The 17,567-nt window shown below is 43.6% G+C and overlaps 1 protein-coding gene across 2 annotated transcripts in view; it reads right to left on the bottom strand.

Annotated features, from left to right (window-relative positions):
• Positions 1 to 15,432, bottom strand: part of adisspb (adipose secreted signaling protein b) — a 56,160-nt gene extending 40,728 nt beyond the window's left edge. The window contains exons 1-2 of one of the 2 annotated variants that reach the window (XM_082526329.1): positions 15,110 to 15,432; positions 772 to 875 (exon numbers count right to left, since the gene is read on the bottom strand). In XM_082526329.1, the coding sequence (XP_082382455.1) occupies positions 772 to 790 (19 nt within the window). In that variant the 5' untranslated portion in view covers positions 791 to 875; positions 15,110 to 15,432. The remainder of the gene's footprint in view (positions 1 to 771; positions 876 to 15,109) is intronic. The other variant, XM_082526330.1, reaches the window with a different exon arrangement.
• Positions 15,433 to 17,567: the final 2,135 nt, after the last annotated feature.

The following is a 17,567-nucleotide window of genomic DNA, read 5'->3' as shown; positions in this document are numbered from 1 at the left end:
TTGTTTGGAGGGGTTAGCAAGAAAAAGCATCGTCTCTCTAAAAAGAATAAACCAACTCGGCTGTAGCATCTGAACAGGAATTACAGGAAAATGTGTTTTGGACAGATATGACAAAGTGGAAGTGTTTGGCCATAATACACAGCACCACGTTAGGAGAAAACCAAACATACACAGCACAGCACAACGCATACCAAATGTCAGCATGGTGGTGGAGGCATGATGATTTGGGCTTGATTTTCAGTCACAGGACCTGGACATCCTGCAATCACCGAGTCGACCATGCACTTCTCTATATACCAACGTATTCTAGAACAAAATGTGAGGCCGTCTGTGTGACAGCTAACGCTTAGCCCAAAGTGAGTCACACAACACGTACAGCGGCAAATCTACAACTTACAACTTGTGTGTACTCAGTTTTTCATATGACTGTGCGTGATTTCCTGTACCAAATGTATCAGCAAACTGGTTTCCTCTTTCAGTACCTCCCCCCCTTCCCAAATAACTTTATGCAAATTATTTTTGCAGTCTGTTGCCACACGACTGAGTTATTCAGTAGAACTTAAAAAAACAAAAACATTCGAATCTCGGGTTAGTGTGGGCTGCCTATATGTTGAATATTACAGCCGTTGCTGTTTGTCTGTCTGTCTCACCAGTTTAAAGTGGGCATTTCCTGTTTCTAAAAATTGCAGGCAATCACACCATCATCTGGCACATTACTACAGAATGACTTAGAAGTACTTTTAAAGAATGCATACAACAGTATACACTCACTTTTCTTTGCAGTAGCCATCTCACAGGAATGAGTCCAATACAGACACACTTAGTCACACACTGTCACAGCCTTGTCATCTCAGCAGTCCGACCTCAAAACAACTCTGCAAAAAAAAAGGAAAAAAAAGAAAAGTTAAGAAGTTAGGAGGCAATCACACAAGGGGGTGACAACAGAAAACAAGAGGAAGATTTACAAAGATTTACATGAGCGAAAAGTAAAAACAGTGAAATAATGGCTGGACTCCCTGTGCTTGTTCCTAAATGCTCAACCCCCCGTTAGCGTGTATTTCAGCTGAGAGCACAGCTGTCCTGTACTAGTCAAGCCAGGAGAACCAGAGACTCCCGACAGAGACTTCAATTAAAGGAAAACAACAAAACAGTCTAAGAGGATTAGCTAGGGGCTGAGGCTGCTGCTGCCAGTGGGCTTCGCACAGATGGAAAATCTTCATTATAAACACGGAGAAACTTTAACTATATTTATGCAAAGTACAGTGCAGCACAAGGTAGTCATAGCCAGTACATGAAAGACATAGCATGCAGATCTATTTAATATACTACTACGATAACACTCAAAGATAGCAGTCTTATTTTCAGGCAGTACTGCTGTTATACAACAATAACCAGCAGGCCTGACAGAGTTCAACAAGCAGCAGCTTTAAATAATTTTAACCAACAGGTGCAAGAACTTGTGACATTGCTATAGAATCTTTTTAGAAGTGGCATTTGTAGTGCATCCAATTATTTGATCTGGTGACACAATTTTTAAGTTAAGTCAGGTGTTAAGATTTGGAGCAGCTAATGCTATTATTAGTACAAAAGGATGTTTTATGAAAAGTATGGAAGCACGTGAGTGCCACTTTAAAAAAAAAAAAATAATGCTAAAAAAAAGTTCCCTCATTGCTTTAACACTTTATCATTTTAGGCCTACATTACAGAAAAAAATTGAATTGAAATTGAATTGAAAGCCTTTATTCTCATTACACAATAATATTCCCTCTCACACCCACGCACATCTTCATACATCATTTTGAAACTTTATATTTCAAGAGAGGACGTGGAAGAAGTTTTTTCCCCCTGTGAGCACAAAACTTGATGAGTTTTCTCACTGAGGAAACACTAAATGGTGACAATGAACATGTTTTATTTTTACTGTAGTAAGTTCAGAGCAGGGTAGGGCAACACTGACTTTGGTACAGTAAACAGTAAAACAACCAAAAAGAAAGAAATGTTGAAATCCATAAATTGGAGTAGATAGGACCGATTACTTTAAAATAAGCCTGAGCCGTTGATCTAAAAAACAAAAACTCTGGTAGAAAATGTTGGTTTTTCTGTGTCAGTCTGACAATAATAAACCTAAATCCTTGATACAGTACATTCATATATTATAGCACATGAATGGATTGAAAACAAGCAGTCACAGATACAAACCATCAATATGAAACCATTTTCTCCAATGGTCTGTGTAATTTACTCAAGTGTCAATGTCATCACAGTAGAAACCCACATCACGAAGGGGAAAAAAAGCTTGGCTAATATTTGTTATTTACGTGCACATTTTTGTACATACATACCACCAAGAATATTAAGTGATTTATTTATTTGCTTTCATCTGTCTGAGGTGACACAATCAAACTATCGGACAAGCCCTGTGCTCTTATTTTGAAGGTTCAACTACCTCTTACCAGATAGCACTGGCTCTTCCTGTCTCTCGACAAGAAGCCTCATCGGGAAAGTGTTCCAAGGCTCACCCCACAGCTCGAAAATATATCCAATTTTGTGCTGCAGCTGGTGATAGTAGGTGTACTGACTTGTGTTAGTGTTGTTCCTGGATCATCATAATTAATGTTGGTCCAGGCTAACACGGCCAGAAATCAATCACATTGTTGTGATGTCACAGTATTGTGACGTGGAAAGAAACTTGCCAATGTCTACTCAGGAAAAAACAAACACCAACAGGGTCAAGGTTAGTGTTTGCTGTGATGGTGTTTCCACATTCAACAACTATGACATCACAGCAATGCGACTGGTCACTTGCAATGTTGAACCTGGAGCAGATTAATTATGATAATCAAAACACCAAGATATCAGATTGTGCAGTGAATTGTACTTGCCAATCTGCTCTGAAAACCTTCTGTGAGCTGGAGGGTCACTCGAGCCCAAAGCTGGTTGAAAACTGGATCTTGTGCTGCTACACTGTTAACTTCTTAAAGCTCCAGAACAGAATTAGTGCAGTAACAGGTGACATTTAGCAGGATTTGTTTACAGATTTAAGAAAAAACGTGTGTGTCTCCTTTCGCATCACAAGCGCCCTGCTGAAGCTACAGCTTTTATTCATTTTTTAAAAGTTTTACTTCTAAGACATCAGGGGTCAGTTGAGATGGTCCACAGGTTTGTTCCACCAGGCTGCAAGAAAATTTAAGCTCATTAATTTGAGACTCTTTATGTCATGATAATAACTAATCTCAGCTCAGACAGAAAAATGACTCACATGCATGTTAAATGGGGTTTTTTTGCCCATTTTTAACAGAAAAAAAAATTGTATTCCAGTTTGGAATTGTCAAAAAACAAATGCTGCTGACGTTTAATCAGCCCTAGTAAAGGTTCCTGTCCAAAATAAAAGATTTTCCAAGTCTGACCTTGTTCTTAGAAGTCGCTAAGTCCCTTTAAATAATTTCTAAAGGAACCGATGAGGTCTGTGAGACAAATGACCCCAAGAATCCCACTTACTGCTTTTTTAGCCAAAGGGAGAAATAAAAGTGGACCAAGTGAGGACCAATGCCAGACTCGACACTTTTCTTGCTGCAAATGGTAAGGTAAGGGTGTAACAGCCTGGAACAGAAATTTTACAGTGTCACATCCACTGAGAGTGCTGCAGAAATCAGACAATGATCCACTTTTAGTGGGGCAAAATACCAGTTCTGTTTCAAGCACCTAAATGGGTCGCTAAGATTAGAAAGCCACTGATGGGATTCAAATGTGCACACTTTGAGCTGTAGAATCAGGGTGGTGACACATTAGGTATATATGATTGGATAGATACACAAAATTTTACAAGGTTAAAAAGTGTTTACATGGATGTGTTGGGTGATCTGTGTCACGTAAAATACCACAACATATAGCTTATTCTAGGTTTATACTTGTGTTTTTATTGTGGTGGAACACAACTGGGCAGGTTTTAAACAAAGCACAGGGAAAAAAATGTGAATGGTCAGATTATTCTTTAACCTGCTGTAAGACTGTTGTTTATTAAGGACATCCTGTTTATTATTATTATTATTTTTATTACTGTTTATTATTATTGAGGACATCCTGCTGTGACAAGTTTCAGATATGTGGCTAAACTGTTGGCTTGGTCACAACCTGTCAGACCATATGACTAATACTGCATTCCTTGCACTGTTTCACTTCACTGTTATGCAGTCACAAAGGTTGCAATAAATTACATGATCTTTTTCTTCTGCAATACGCTGGGATTTCAAAGAGAGCTACTAAAGAGTTACTGCTATTTGCTTAAAACTTGGGGGTACTGGATTATTTATGAATGTGTTTCTAAGCAAGGCAAGTAGGACAATGCAATGCTATACAATGTCACGCATTCATGGCAGGTGGGGCTAAGAAAACAAATGTCACTGTTAATTACACAAAGTTACTAAATACTGACAATATTCGCAGCAGTAAACATGTGGGTGGTCTACAGCAATGTTTAGGTAGGTGTTAGGGCTGTTCGATATAACGATGTCTATCGTTTCATTTTACGCTATTGTTTGTTTCGTGGTGTCGCAAAATAAACTGTTTACGGCAATATTTTTTCATTATTTTGATGGTCACTGTAGTGGCTATATTAATTTCTTAACATTCCCTCTTTCTCTTACATTTAATATAACCACACTACAAACAGACAAGCGTTTGTTTTTATGCGTTGTCGTTAGCAACAACGACGGTAAAACCACCGCGTGTCCGCTTGTTCCACATAAGCCTTTCACAATAAAGCTCAAGATCCTGTTGAGACTTTTCAAAATAAACTGAATCATGTGAAAGATGCAGTGTTTACGGATGAGAAGCAAAAAAGAGCCGTCAGGTGCTAAAAAATAAACCTTATGTAACGGAGTTAAAAATACATATGAAAAACATGCACTTACCTGTTCTTAATTATCATTTTAAGTGTGAATTTTATCATTTTTTTTTATTGTATTTTATTTTGAAAACCCAGAAACCGGATCTCACTCTAACGTTTAGAAGCTGCTAAGGCTTCCGCTTCTCACAGCGCGCGTTTGCACTGTGAGGGTAAGTCCTGTAATGAAAGGCTCTGGCATTTTTATGGTTTCTGGTGTGAATGTTGTTACATAAGTTGTACATGTCGATGTATATAGGTTCATATTGATGTTAGAAAGTTTCTGTGTAACTGAAACAAAGGCGGGTTGCTGTTAAATAGTGTTTCTGCCGTATTTATGCTCTTTGGCAGTTGGTCTTTGTCAGCCCCCTAGTGGTTGCTGCGCATAGCAGGAAATGTGTTTGGATGTACCGTTTTTCTGTGCTTTTTGTGATGTTGTTTTACATTGTAGGAGCTACAATTGCTGTACCATCAGAAGACACCTGTTGAGTGTGTTTTATGTCTTCTGCAGGTACGTGAGCTTGTTAACAGCCATTTTGTCTGTAAAGCACAAGCAAGTGAAGATGTAATGCGCTATTGTTAATTTGACCACTAGAGGGAAATGTTTAGTTGGTGATACTTATGTTATCCTGTTATTCTGTTTTATACGATTGTGAAATGTATTTTATTAGTCATAAGATTTCTTTTGTATACAAGCTCAGTATGACAGAGTGTAAAATGAGAGAAATTATTACTTTCCACCTTTTCTTTATTAAAAGGTTAATTGTAAGTCTGTTAAGACAGCGCGCGTTTGCACTGTGAGGGAGCTACAATTGCTGTACCATCAGAAGACACCTGTTGAGTGTGTTTTATGTCTTCTGCAGGAATAAATCGTGAAAAGCCAATCTTTCTGAGCGTCTGTGATTTTTGAAGAGCTGGAAGTGTTACACTGGTGCCGTGACCATTCGGATCTTCAGATCAGCTTGATGCTCATCGCCGTGGCTGCTGTTCTGCTCCCCTGCTGTTCACAAGTTGAATGTGGGTTGTTGTAACCAAGTGAGTTTAGACAAAAAAAAAAACCCAAAAACAAACAAAAAGGTGAGGGATGTGATTGAAATAAGACAAGGGTGAAAGTGTCTGTGTTTTGATATACAACGTGTGGTTATACGTTCAAATTATTTGGACATTATTATTATAATTTTTTTTTCTTTCCCTCGTTTTGCTGCTATTATACTGTTATTTTTCTTATTTTTTATCTACCTATTTTATTTTTTATTTTTTTATTTTTTCTCTCCCTAACGGGGTGCACATGCAGTTATCATCTTAAGTGTGTGACTTGACGATGGATAAATTTGTCACTCCAGTACTACATAAGGGTAGAGGTGCCGGACTAGTTCATGCAGTTGACGCCAGTAATGTCACACAGTTTGGTCCTGTGAGCAGTGACACTGGGCTAGGCCAAAGCCCGAGTTTTATTCCCATCGGTAGGGGTATGGGTGATAAGCCCCAGGTTTCCACTCCAATTAGAGACAGTGATGCTGTACACAGTTTTACTGACATGGTTGAGCAAATAGGAGCCCAGATAGGTGAATCCATTGTTACTAAACTGTTGTCAGCTGGCGTTGTGAATCTGACTGGTGACTCTAAGACTCAAACTGAGCAATGTAACAGTACCGCTCGAGATGTACCGCATGTAACTGTCCATGTTAAGCCCAATAGGGAGCTTCAAGTTTTTAGGGGTGATGGCACAGACAGATGTTCGGTTCAGGACTGGATTGACATGGCAACAACCTATCTATGGAAGCAAGAGGTCCCCATTCATGGCCAGGCTGATGAAATTATTAGCCACTTAATGGGGAAGGCCAGAGATGTGGTCAGAGTGGCTCTTCGTAGTGACCCAGGTCTTGATGTCAAACAGAAACCTGATCTGATCTTTGGTGTCCTTCGCCATTATTTCAGTGATTCTTCGTCGTGCCTCCCTCTTGCTGACTTCTATGCAACACTCCCTACCAGAGGTGAAAACCCAGTAGATTATTGGATAAGACTGAACAAGGCTGCTGAACTAGCCATAGAGGGGCTACGCAGACAGGGGCAGACAGCGACCCCTTTAACCCATGAAGTAGCATGTATGTTTGTGAAACATTGTCCTGACCCCGAGTTGTCTTATGTCTTCAAGTGCAAGCCTGTCCATGAGTGGACTGCTCGAGACGTACAACAAAGGATTGATGATTATCAAAGGGAGGTGAGAGCTAATGGTAGAGCCAGCGGCGCTGCACCGTTGAAGGGCTGTAATTCTACGATCACCGCCGTGCACCCGAACGCCTCACCTGCAGCTGCTGTGCCGGAGGGATGCTCCCGAAGCTTCTCGCCCTCATCCTCAGGTTTTCAGGGGTTGGTGGACTCGTTCCCCTCCACCGCTGCAACACGAGAGCCCCTTATCGAAAGTCCGAGTTTCTCCCCTTTGACTGCGGTGAGTCAAAATCTTCAACAGTCAGAGGAAAGGCTCATGGGTCAGATGGTGGATATGTTTCAGGCCATGATGGAGAGAATGCAGCACCACAACACTCAGACACCAAGGAGAGGGGCGTTTAATCAGTTCTCGCGAAATAGACGGAGGAGGGAGGATGCCTGCAGAGTCTGCAGTGATCCAAGACATACCACAGCATCACACTGCCTATCTGATAAACTGTGCTTTTCATGCTTTGCTCCTGGCCACGTTCGGTTGTCCTGCCCGGCTATTACGTCTACCCAGGTCCAGCCGGAGGGAAACTAGCCGACCTGTATTCGGTGGGAGGCAGTGCAGGTCTTACAGGAAACTCCCAAACTGTCGATACCTGTGATGCGGAGTCAGTGTATGAAGAGGCAAGACAAAAATGCAAAGATTCTGAAGTTATTTTTCAAAACGTTCACAAAGTCGGCAATAGTGACAGTCTTTTCTACACTCCGGTCACTTTCGGTGGGCTTTTGAAAATGGGTGGTATGCTGGACAGTGGATCCATGGCCTGCAGCATGAATGAAGCAGCCGAGGTGACGCTGCGTGAGTCTGGACTGATATCTGATCAAGACGTTATCAAAGTGGATGTGACTCTAGTTGGGTGTGGAGGACTACGTGTGAAGCCTAAGTATGCCCTCAATGTGGAGATGGAGGTGTATGGCTGCAAAATGATAGTTCCCATCCTGGTGGTTCAAGGGCAGCTTGATGACCTGATACTGGGGACGAACGTCATTAAGCACATATTACACCAGTCTAAACGTTGTGAGCCCTACTGGAACACTGTCTCCAGTAATTGCTCTAAGACCAACCTTGAGACTGAAAACTTTCTGTCTATGCTTTCTGGTTTGACCCCGTGGAAAGATTCGGACGTCCCGGACAAAGTGGGCACGGTTAGGTGTAACTCAGCTGTGTCCCTTGAACCGGGTCGCGAATATCTGGTATGGGGAAAACTACCAAAGAACATCAATGTCTCCCCTGGCAGTACAGTGATGACAGAGCCCTCGTCATCCCGCTCAGCACCCAGAGGGATTTTGGTTGCTAGATTGGTTACTCCCTTGTGGGGTGATAGATGGGTCCCATTGAAACTGATCAATGTGTCTGAGCAGCCTGTACATCTGCGACGTAACACCAAACTAGCAGATGTGTACTCCTGTGTGGCGCTTGAGGACTTTGATGCTTCAGCGCTCCAGGAGACAACTCTGGCTAGCAGCCATCAGTCGGCCATGTCGCCACAAGTCACGCCCACCTCCATGACGGAGAAACTCAAACTTGTTGGGCTTGGTGATGTTGACATAGAGTCCTGTGAGACATCGGGACAGTGTAAAGAGAGGATGGCTGACCTGGTTTTGCAGTACGAGGATGTCTTTTCCCGCCATCATCTCGACTGTGGGGAAGCCAAAAACTTTGTGCATCGCATCCGCCTCTCAGATAACAGACCTTTCAGACTTCCCTACAGGCGTGTACCCCCAAGCCAGTACCAGAAGCTGAGACAAGTGTTGACTGAGATGGAGGAGAGGGACATCATCAGGAAATCGACCAGTGAGTATGCATCACCATTGGTGCTCGTGTGGAAGAAGAATGGCGATCTACGCATTTGCAACGATTTCCGGTGGCTCAACAAGAGAACCCTGAAGGATGCCCATCCTCTTCCACATCAAGCAGATTGTCTGGCTGCTTTGGGGGGAAACAGCCTGTTCAGTACCATGGACTTGACATCTGGCTTCTACAACATGATGCTGCATGAAGATGACAGGAAATATTCTGCCTTCACCATGCCCATGGGTCTATATGAGTATAATCGGCTGCCGCAGGGACTGTGCAACAGCCCTGCGAGCTTCATGCGCATGATGACCAGCATCTTTGGTGACCAGAATTATTTGAGCCTGTTGTGTTACCTGGACGATCTCCTGGTGTTTGCTCCAGACGAGGACACTGCCTTGCAGCGCCTGGAAATGGTGTTTGAGAGGCTGCGCGGGCATAACTTGAAGCTGGCCCCCAGAAAGTGCTTCTTCCTGAGGAAATCCGTGAAGTTCCTCGGTCACATCATCGATCAAAATGGGGTATCAACAGACCCATCCAAAGTCGAAGTTATCGCGAACATGAGGAGCGTGGACCTCATGGACACTGATGGAGTGACTCCTTCCCAACGAAAAGTCAGATCATTTTTGGGGATGATTAATTACTACCAACACTTTGTCCCCATGTACTCTGCTGTTGCCAGACCTCTGTTTGAGCTCCTGAGAGGCGCTGTGAAGAAGGGCAAGGGAACAACTAAGGTGAGGCGGCCATGCAGGAAGTTGAGTGCTTCGGATTGGACATCCAGAGAAGAGGAGGCTTTTGAGAAGCTCAAGAGCTTGATGTTAAATACAGTCGTTTTGGCTCACCCAGACTTCTCTCGCCCCTTCTTGCTTTCGACAGACGCATCACTGGATGGCATTGGAGCAGTGTTGGCTCAAATCCAGGACGGTGGAACTAAGCCCAGACAGATTGCTTTTGCCAGCAAATCCCTGTCTCAGTCTCAAAGAAACTATCCAGCACACAGGTTGGAGTTTCTGGCGTTAAAGTGGTCGGTCTGCGACAAGTTCAGTCATTGGCTCAAAGGTCACAAGTTCACCGTCTGGACTGATAACAACCCCTTGACCCACATTTTAACCAAGCCAAAGCTGGACTGTTGTGAACAACGCTGGGTGGCTAAACTTGCAAGCTATGACTTTGACATTAAATATGTCCCAGGCCGTCAGAACGTTGTGGCAGATGCCCTGAGCCGATTGCCTTTTGTGAAGGATAATGTAAGTGACAGACTGCTGGCTGAGAGATATGCAGACTTCCTTAATGAGGCAAAAGATGTTTCACATGCATCAATCCAGGGGGCGTTTCGGTGGTCCACCGACTGCAAGGTGAATGGTGGATCCGGTGGTGGAGCTTCCATCATGTCCCAAGGCACGCAGAGTCTGCATCCCTTGGTTCTGGCTGAAGATGCTGTCACAGCTGTTTTGCAGTCACATGTCGAGTGGGATGTCGGCCCAAGAGGGAGAGCAATAGAGGCTTTACATCACCTGCCACAGATGGTGTCCCCCGGTCTGGAGGCCTTACCTGCCCATTCAGAGAGAGAACTTAGGGACGCACAGCTGCAGGATGCAGTGCTTTCCCGCGTCGTCTTCTACGTTGAGAGACACAGGAGACCCTCGAGGAGAGAGCGGGTAGGGGACCCAGTCCTTGTTAAAAGATACCTGAGCCACTGGGAGAAGCTGGTCCTCAACAACGGCATGTTGTACAGAGTCTCCAGAGACCAGATATCAGGTAACAGACGACTGCAGTTCGTGGTTCCCGACTCGTTGAAGGCTGAGGTCCTCCTAGGGATCCATGATGATGCCGGTCACCAGGGCCAGTTCAGGAGTTTAGACCTGGCTAGAAAGAGATTTTTCTGGTTGAACCTTGGGCGTGATGTGAGAGACCATGTACGGGGATGCCAGCGCTGTGTAGTCAGTAAGACTATCGAACCAGAGGGGCGTGCTCCTTTGGTCAGCGTGTCCTCGTCCAGACCGTTGGAGTTGGTCTGCATCGACTTTTGGTCGGCTGAGGCCTCACACAACAAGTCCGTCGACGTCTTGGTCATCACAGACCACTTCACTGGCTGGGCGCAGGCCTTCCCATGCAAGGACCAGTCGGCTAAACAGGTTGCAAGGCTTCTCTGGGACAGGTACTTCTGTGTATTCGGGTTTCCGGAAAGGATACACAGCGACCAGGGTGCTAATTTTGAGAGCCAATTGATAAGTGAGCTCCTCAGAGTCTCTGGTGTGAAGAAGACACACACGACACCTTACCACCCGATGGGGAATGGCAGTGTGGAGCGCTTCATCCGGACTCTGGGTGGAATGATTCGTGCCCTACCACCAGACTCGAAAGTGGACTGGCCACGTCGCCTACAGACTCTGACGTTCATGTACAACTGCACCGCACATGAGACAACTGGATTTGCACCCTTTTACCTAATGTTTGGTCGCACGCCCCGGTTGCCTGTTGACATTCTGTTCCGCTCTGTCCTGAGCGATCCAGCTGTTACCTGTTATGACAGGTATGTGGTTTCCCTCAGGGAAGATGTGAAGGAAGCAATGGTAATTGCACGTGCCCGAGCTACGCAGGAGAAGCGTCGTCACTCGCAACTCTATAACAGGAGAGTGAAGGGTTCCAGGATTGAGGTTGGTGACAGAGTCCTGGTTGCTAACAGGAAAGAGAGGGGAAAGAAGAAGGTTGCTGATCGGTGGGAGTAAACGGTCTACACCGTGATCGATGTGAACCACGATACTCACACTTTCAAGATCTGTGATTCTGTTTTCGGACGAGAGAGAGTGGTCCACCGGAATCTGCTGTTGGTGGCGAATTTCCTGCCCCTGGAGGATGATGCTGGAACCTCGGATCACGTCTCCTCTACGTGGGATGTAAACACGGCGCCTGAAGATGATGATGGGGCTGCGTCTGGGGAGGGGGATTTGAATGCCCCTGCTGTGAGCTGTGTTGGTGCTCATGGTAACCGCTCACCCAATGCCATGGGTGGGACAGCTGACCCGGAGGTTATCTCTGAACCTTTGGACCCTGGAGAGAGGACAGTTGCATGGGTGTCGCAGTTGACGGAGTACAGCCGGTCTCAGGGAGATGTTACTGATGTTTCAAGCGTGGATTCAGTCTTGCCAGCCGCATCGGCCTTGTCTGTTGAAGTGGACTTTGACCAAACCGGTTCTAGCATGGCGTCCCAGGAGGTCAATATTGCTACGAGCTGTGGGGAGGGTGTACAAGTATGCTCTACTACACCTGACGTAGTGGTGGATGTAGTTGCTCCTGCCATTGCTGCTCAGTCCCCAGTGGTTGACTATAGCCAAACCGGGAATGGTTCCCAGATCAGAACCAGACTTGGGCGACTTGTCAAACCTGTGAATAGACTGATCCAGACAATGTCAAATCAAGTCGTGGTTCGTGACAGGTTTGATGTGAAGTCAGTTTGCAAGTCCTTGATCCCATCCTTCTCTAACTAAATGTTCTGTTTATATGCCTACCTGAATGATGGGATTTGTACTTGCTGTTATGTACTCTACATGTTTGCTTTTGTTTTTTTTTTCCTTTCTGTTGAGCCATGGTACACACCTTGTAAGGGGTTATTAGTAGGGTGTATTTCGGGCACCCTGCTGCCAGTTGCTGGGTTGGGAGTTTGGCGCTGCTCCCATCCCACTTCATCCTTAGGGATACGTTTAGTTGGTGTCTGTGATTTTTGACCTCTGGCTGGTTGGTGCATACTAGTGTGGGTACCTGAGGCTCAAATTTGATAAAATTCAGTGGGGGTGAGTGTAACGGAGTTAAAAATACATATGAAAAACATGCACTTACCTGTTCTTAATTATCATTTTAAGTGTGAATTTTATCATTTTTTTTATTGTATTTTATTTTGAAAACCCAGAAACCGGATCTCACTCTAACGTTTAGAAGCTGCTAAGGCTTCCGCTTCTCACAGCGCGCGTTTGCACTGTGAGGGTAAGGCTCTGGCATTTTTATGGTTTCTGGTGTGAATGTTGTTACATAAGTTGTACATGTCGATGTATATAGGTTCATATTGATGTTAGAAAGTTTCTGTGTAACTGAAACAAAGGCGGGTTGCTGTTAAATAGTGTTTCTGCCGTATTTATGCTCTTTGGCAGTTGGTCTTTGTCAGCCCCCTAGTGGTTGCTGCGCATAGCAGGAAATGTGTTTGGATGTACCGTTTTTCTGTGCTTTTTGTGATGTTGTTTTACATTGTAGGAGCTACAATTGCTGTACCATCAGAAGACACCTGTTGAGTGTGTTTTATGTCTTCTGCAGGTACGTGAGCTTGTTAACAGCCATTTTGTCTGTAAAGCACAAGCAAGTGAAGATGTAATGCGCTATTGTTAATTTGACCACTAGAGGGAAATGTTTAGTTGGTGATACTTATGTTATCCTGTTATTCTGTTTTATACGATTGTGAAATGTATTTTATTAGTCATAAGATTTCTTTTGTATACAAGCTCAGTATGACAGAGTGTAAAATGAGAGAAATTATTACTTTCCACCTTTTCTTTATTAAAAGGTTAATTGTAAGTCTGTTAAGACAGCGCGCGTTTGCACTGTGAGGGAGCTACAATTGCTGTACCATCAGAAGACACCTGTTGAGTGTGTTTTATGTCTTCTGCAGGAATAAATCGTGAAAAGCCAATCTTTCTGAGCGTCTGTGATTTTTGAAGAGCTGGAAGTGTTACACTTAGACTCAAACGTTAGAACAGGCCTTTCCCCGCAGCACGCCATGTAATAAATACTCACAAAGAAAACGGCAGCCATTACAACTTATGTCTAAAAATGTATAGTTTCATGCATCAGTTAAAACAATCGACTCCAGGTACATGACGCGCAGCTGGAAACACTTCACGCAAGTCGAGCTGCCCGAGATTCACAGAATTTACAGAAAATGTTAGATTTTTGTGATTTATATCGTACCATAGATGTCTTAATATCGGGATATGAGATTTTGGTCATATCGCACAGCCCTAGTAGGTATTAAGTAACATCCATATGAACCCCAGACTTTCCCTGCAAAAGACTGTCTTGCAATAACATAAATCAATGCCATTTGCTTCAGCAGTTTTAATTTTGTGGCTCATCACCTGCTGCTGTATTTCCACACTGACTCAACCTGTGAAATTGCAAGGCCTTGTTTCTTCAAAGGGCAAACCTCATTTATATGCATGACCCCTCATTTAAACCACTAAGCCCAGCCAGGCTTTGTCACCGTCAATGCTGTCACAGCTCTGCACCACGGCCCATAAATTAAAACTGCAGATGCCACAGAGAGCAGCAACAGGTACTTGTTATTTTAAGGAGGTGATTTGCTCCCTGTAAAACAGGAACAAACTGGCAGCAACGGGAACCATAACATATTTATAGTTAGCATGTCCTGACTACACTATTACGTGACCGAAGTTGTGGACCTCTCTCACACTTTTTGCTGCACGTGGAAGCCACCACAGCACAAAATTACACTGATGCATGAATTATGAAGTGAATGTACGCTTGATTTAGGGAACATCTAGGTACTGGTTTTGTTTTTGTTTTTGCCAAATCCACATTGGTATTTGAAATATGAGACAGCTTAGCTGGCAGTGAGTGATATTTTCTTAAGCTTTTATGTGTTTGTACGAGTTATTCAAAGGACTACTCTTTTTTTTTTTAACTCAGAAGCTTTCAAAGACTCTGTCAAGTCTCATTTAATCGCTTTTAAAGGCACCACTTGCATCTAAATTTGTGCTGATGAATTTTATGTTGCTTTATGAATACAGCTTTAAATGCAGACCATTAAAACTCTTACACCCAAATTCAGCCACAGCCATGCTGGTTTTTCCCCGAGCTTTTTCTGCAGAGCAACAAAGAAAGTACAAGTGGGAGAAAAAGCAAGAATGACTTTTACACAAAACATGAAGCATTAGGAGCTAAATGTGCAAAGGTGAGGTCACAAATAAAGGGCTCTGTTAGTTTCTCTGGTCCACTTCTTTGTAGTAACACTAGAATTATCACACAGTCGTCACAGTGAGTAAAGCGTGCAGCATCGACAATTACTACAATTGCACATCTGTCTACACAAAGACTCCCTTCTCATCCAGCCAACCAGCCAGGTGGTTTGTTGCGTTCCTCTTAAAAAGTTACCGCGTTTCACAAACGGTCGGGGCTTTCTTTTGTTTTGCTTCCTTGTTGCTTACCTTTACTCACACCATACGGAAGTCGTACATTTAACCGTGGGGTTAAGTGGAAACCTTCTCCGAAACACGTAGCAGCAGCAGTAGCAAAAGCCTCTCTGAAAATCAGGCGGGCACCAAACCCTCACCTCTCGCCTCCGGTTCTACTTTCCTCAGTCGGATGATTTCCGCATTTGGTCACGTGGTGCGGCTGCGGGTGTTGCGCTTCCAAGTCTATATTTTACAAAAGCGAAAAAGGCGGTGGTGCAAAAGCAGAAACGTTCCTCTCTACTCTATGTGCTGCAAAAGAGTGACAGTCAAAGCTGGCTGTAAAACACTCCCAGTCTCCTCTTTCATCCTCGGGGTTTACTGTAGCGGATAGCGCCATCTGGCAGTGCTTTCTGCGCATGGGCAAACTCTAAATGAAGTTCTGTCCCTGACTCTGAAGATGTGTTTTTATTGCAGATACACATTACATCGCTTGCTTTAACTTAGTTTTATTAAAAGATATGTCTTCAAACATCACAGCTGCCGGCCAAACTTAAACTATTGTTGTGTAATAATATGGCAGATTTTTGGAAAGAGGTGAAAGCTCTTAATAACTGTAAACCATCTCTACCATCAACTGTTGAAGGTGTTTCTGGGGCAGATAACATTGCAGCATTATGGAGACAGCATTACAGTGCGTTGTTTAACTGTATAAAAAGTGATCCATATGAGGACAATCTTGACATGAGTAATGACACAATAAGTGTAAGGACACATGAAGTATATGAAGCCATTCATAGGTTGTCTGATAATAAATCCTCTGGTTTGGATCACATCACTGCAGAACATTTAAAACATGCTAGTTTAAGGCTAGCTCCTCTTTTAGCACTCTGTTTCACTGGGTTTATGATTCATGGCATATTACCAGACTCAATGCTGTGTATTTTACTGGTACCAGTTATGAAAGACAAAGCTGCAAAAGTGAGCTGTTTGGATAATTACAGGCCGATTGCACTAGCCAGTATTCATCAGCCCGGCTAGCTCAGTCGGTAGAGCATGAGACTCTTAATCTCAGGGTCGTGGGTTCGAGCCCCACGTTGGGCGCAACATTTTTAATCCCATGTGTCATCACCTGAAATTCTTTTCTTCAGTTACCACATGATCTGCCTTCCATGTTTGAAAAAAAAATTTTTTTTAAAAAGCTATATACTACCCCTTGTAACTTTCAAAATTAGTAACTCCCTGACGTTTTCCATGTGGTCTCTGTGGCGCAATCGGTTAGCGCGTTCGGCTGTTAACCGAAAGGTTGGTGGTTCGAGCCCACCCAGGGACGACAAAATTTTTTTTTTGTTGTTTTTTCTTTCTTTTTCTTCATGTCTTTGGGTTAATGCAACTTTACAAACCTTTGCAGTAATTTCTGGACCCCCACCCTTTCCCCCTTGTAAAACGTTATTCACAATATAGAAAATTACTCTAAAATTACAGAAATACTATATTTCTGCTTTTACTGTCCAGTGTGAGTTGCCAGTTTTAAATTTGAAAGGTAATTACAGAGAAACTGCAGTCTCCTGCCTTCCCTTTCTGCTGCTGCCCACCCCCCTCACTTGAGCGCTTGTGGAGTTCCTCCATTTTTATTTTCCCGTTTTTGCTTGTCTTGTCAAAAAAGCATCAAATAAAGGGAGCAGCCATCGTCCCTGAGTGGGTTCGAACCACCAACCTTTCATTTAGCAGCCGAACGCGAAAACCGATTGCGCCAGAGACAATATGTGGCGCTTCACTAGCTTTGCCACAGTATTGCTGTGTGTGCTCTCAACAAGGGGGGAAGGGAAACAATCAACACTGCACCATGTCGTCTCTGTGGCGCAATCGGTTAGCGCGTTCGGCTGTTAACCGAAAGGTTGGTGGTTCGAGCCCACCCAGGGACGTTTCCTATTATTCCAGCCTCACTGTAAAAGATTATAGATATTTGTAATTCAACGGGGGAGAGCTGGAATCAGAAACACTGAGACAAGGAAAGGTATTCTGCATGTAACGGCTTAAGATGTATTATGAATTCAAACGTCTTGATGCATACTCAATCATTCAGGTAAATAAATCACAAAAGGTTGATGTTGTTCATCTGCATATAGCGTTTTCAGTGGGAGAAACAGATGAACAGAATCAACCTTTGGGATCCATATCTAAACCACGTGTGAAGCACAGCTTAAAGACATAGTAAGAATTTACTTTTACTGTACCACTACACGATTTGGTATTTCACAAACACATATTGAAATGTTTCTGTTTTAATAAATTCAAACTAATGGATTTATTTCTTTTAAATTAAGTAACACTTATGAACTACTTCTCCAAATATGGTAGGAGAAGAAAAAAGAAAATTTCAAGCGCCCAACGTGGGGCTCGAACCCACGACCCTGAGATTAAGAGTCTCATGCTCTACCGACTGAGCTAGCCGGGCAACTGCCTGAGTTTGGGGGATTGGATCAAATGAAGT

This window comes from Aulonocara stuartgranti (genome assembly GCF_965226115.1).
Source record: "Aulonocara stuartgranti genome assembly, chromosome: 3".
Lineage (NCBI taxonomy): Eukaryota > Metazoa > Chordata > Actinopteri > Cichliformes > Cichlidae > Aulonocara > Aulonocara stuartgranti.
Note: the sequence above shows the minus strand (reverse complement) of the source record. Positions and strands in the feature narration are given on the sequence as shown.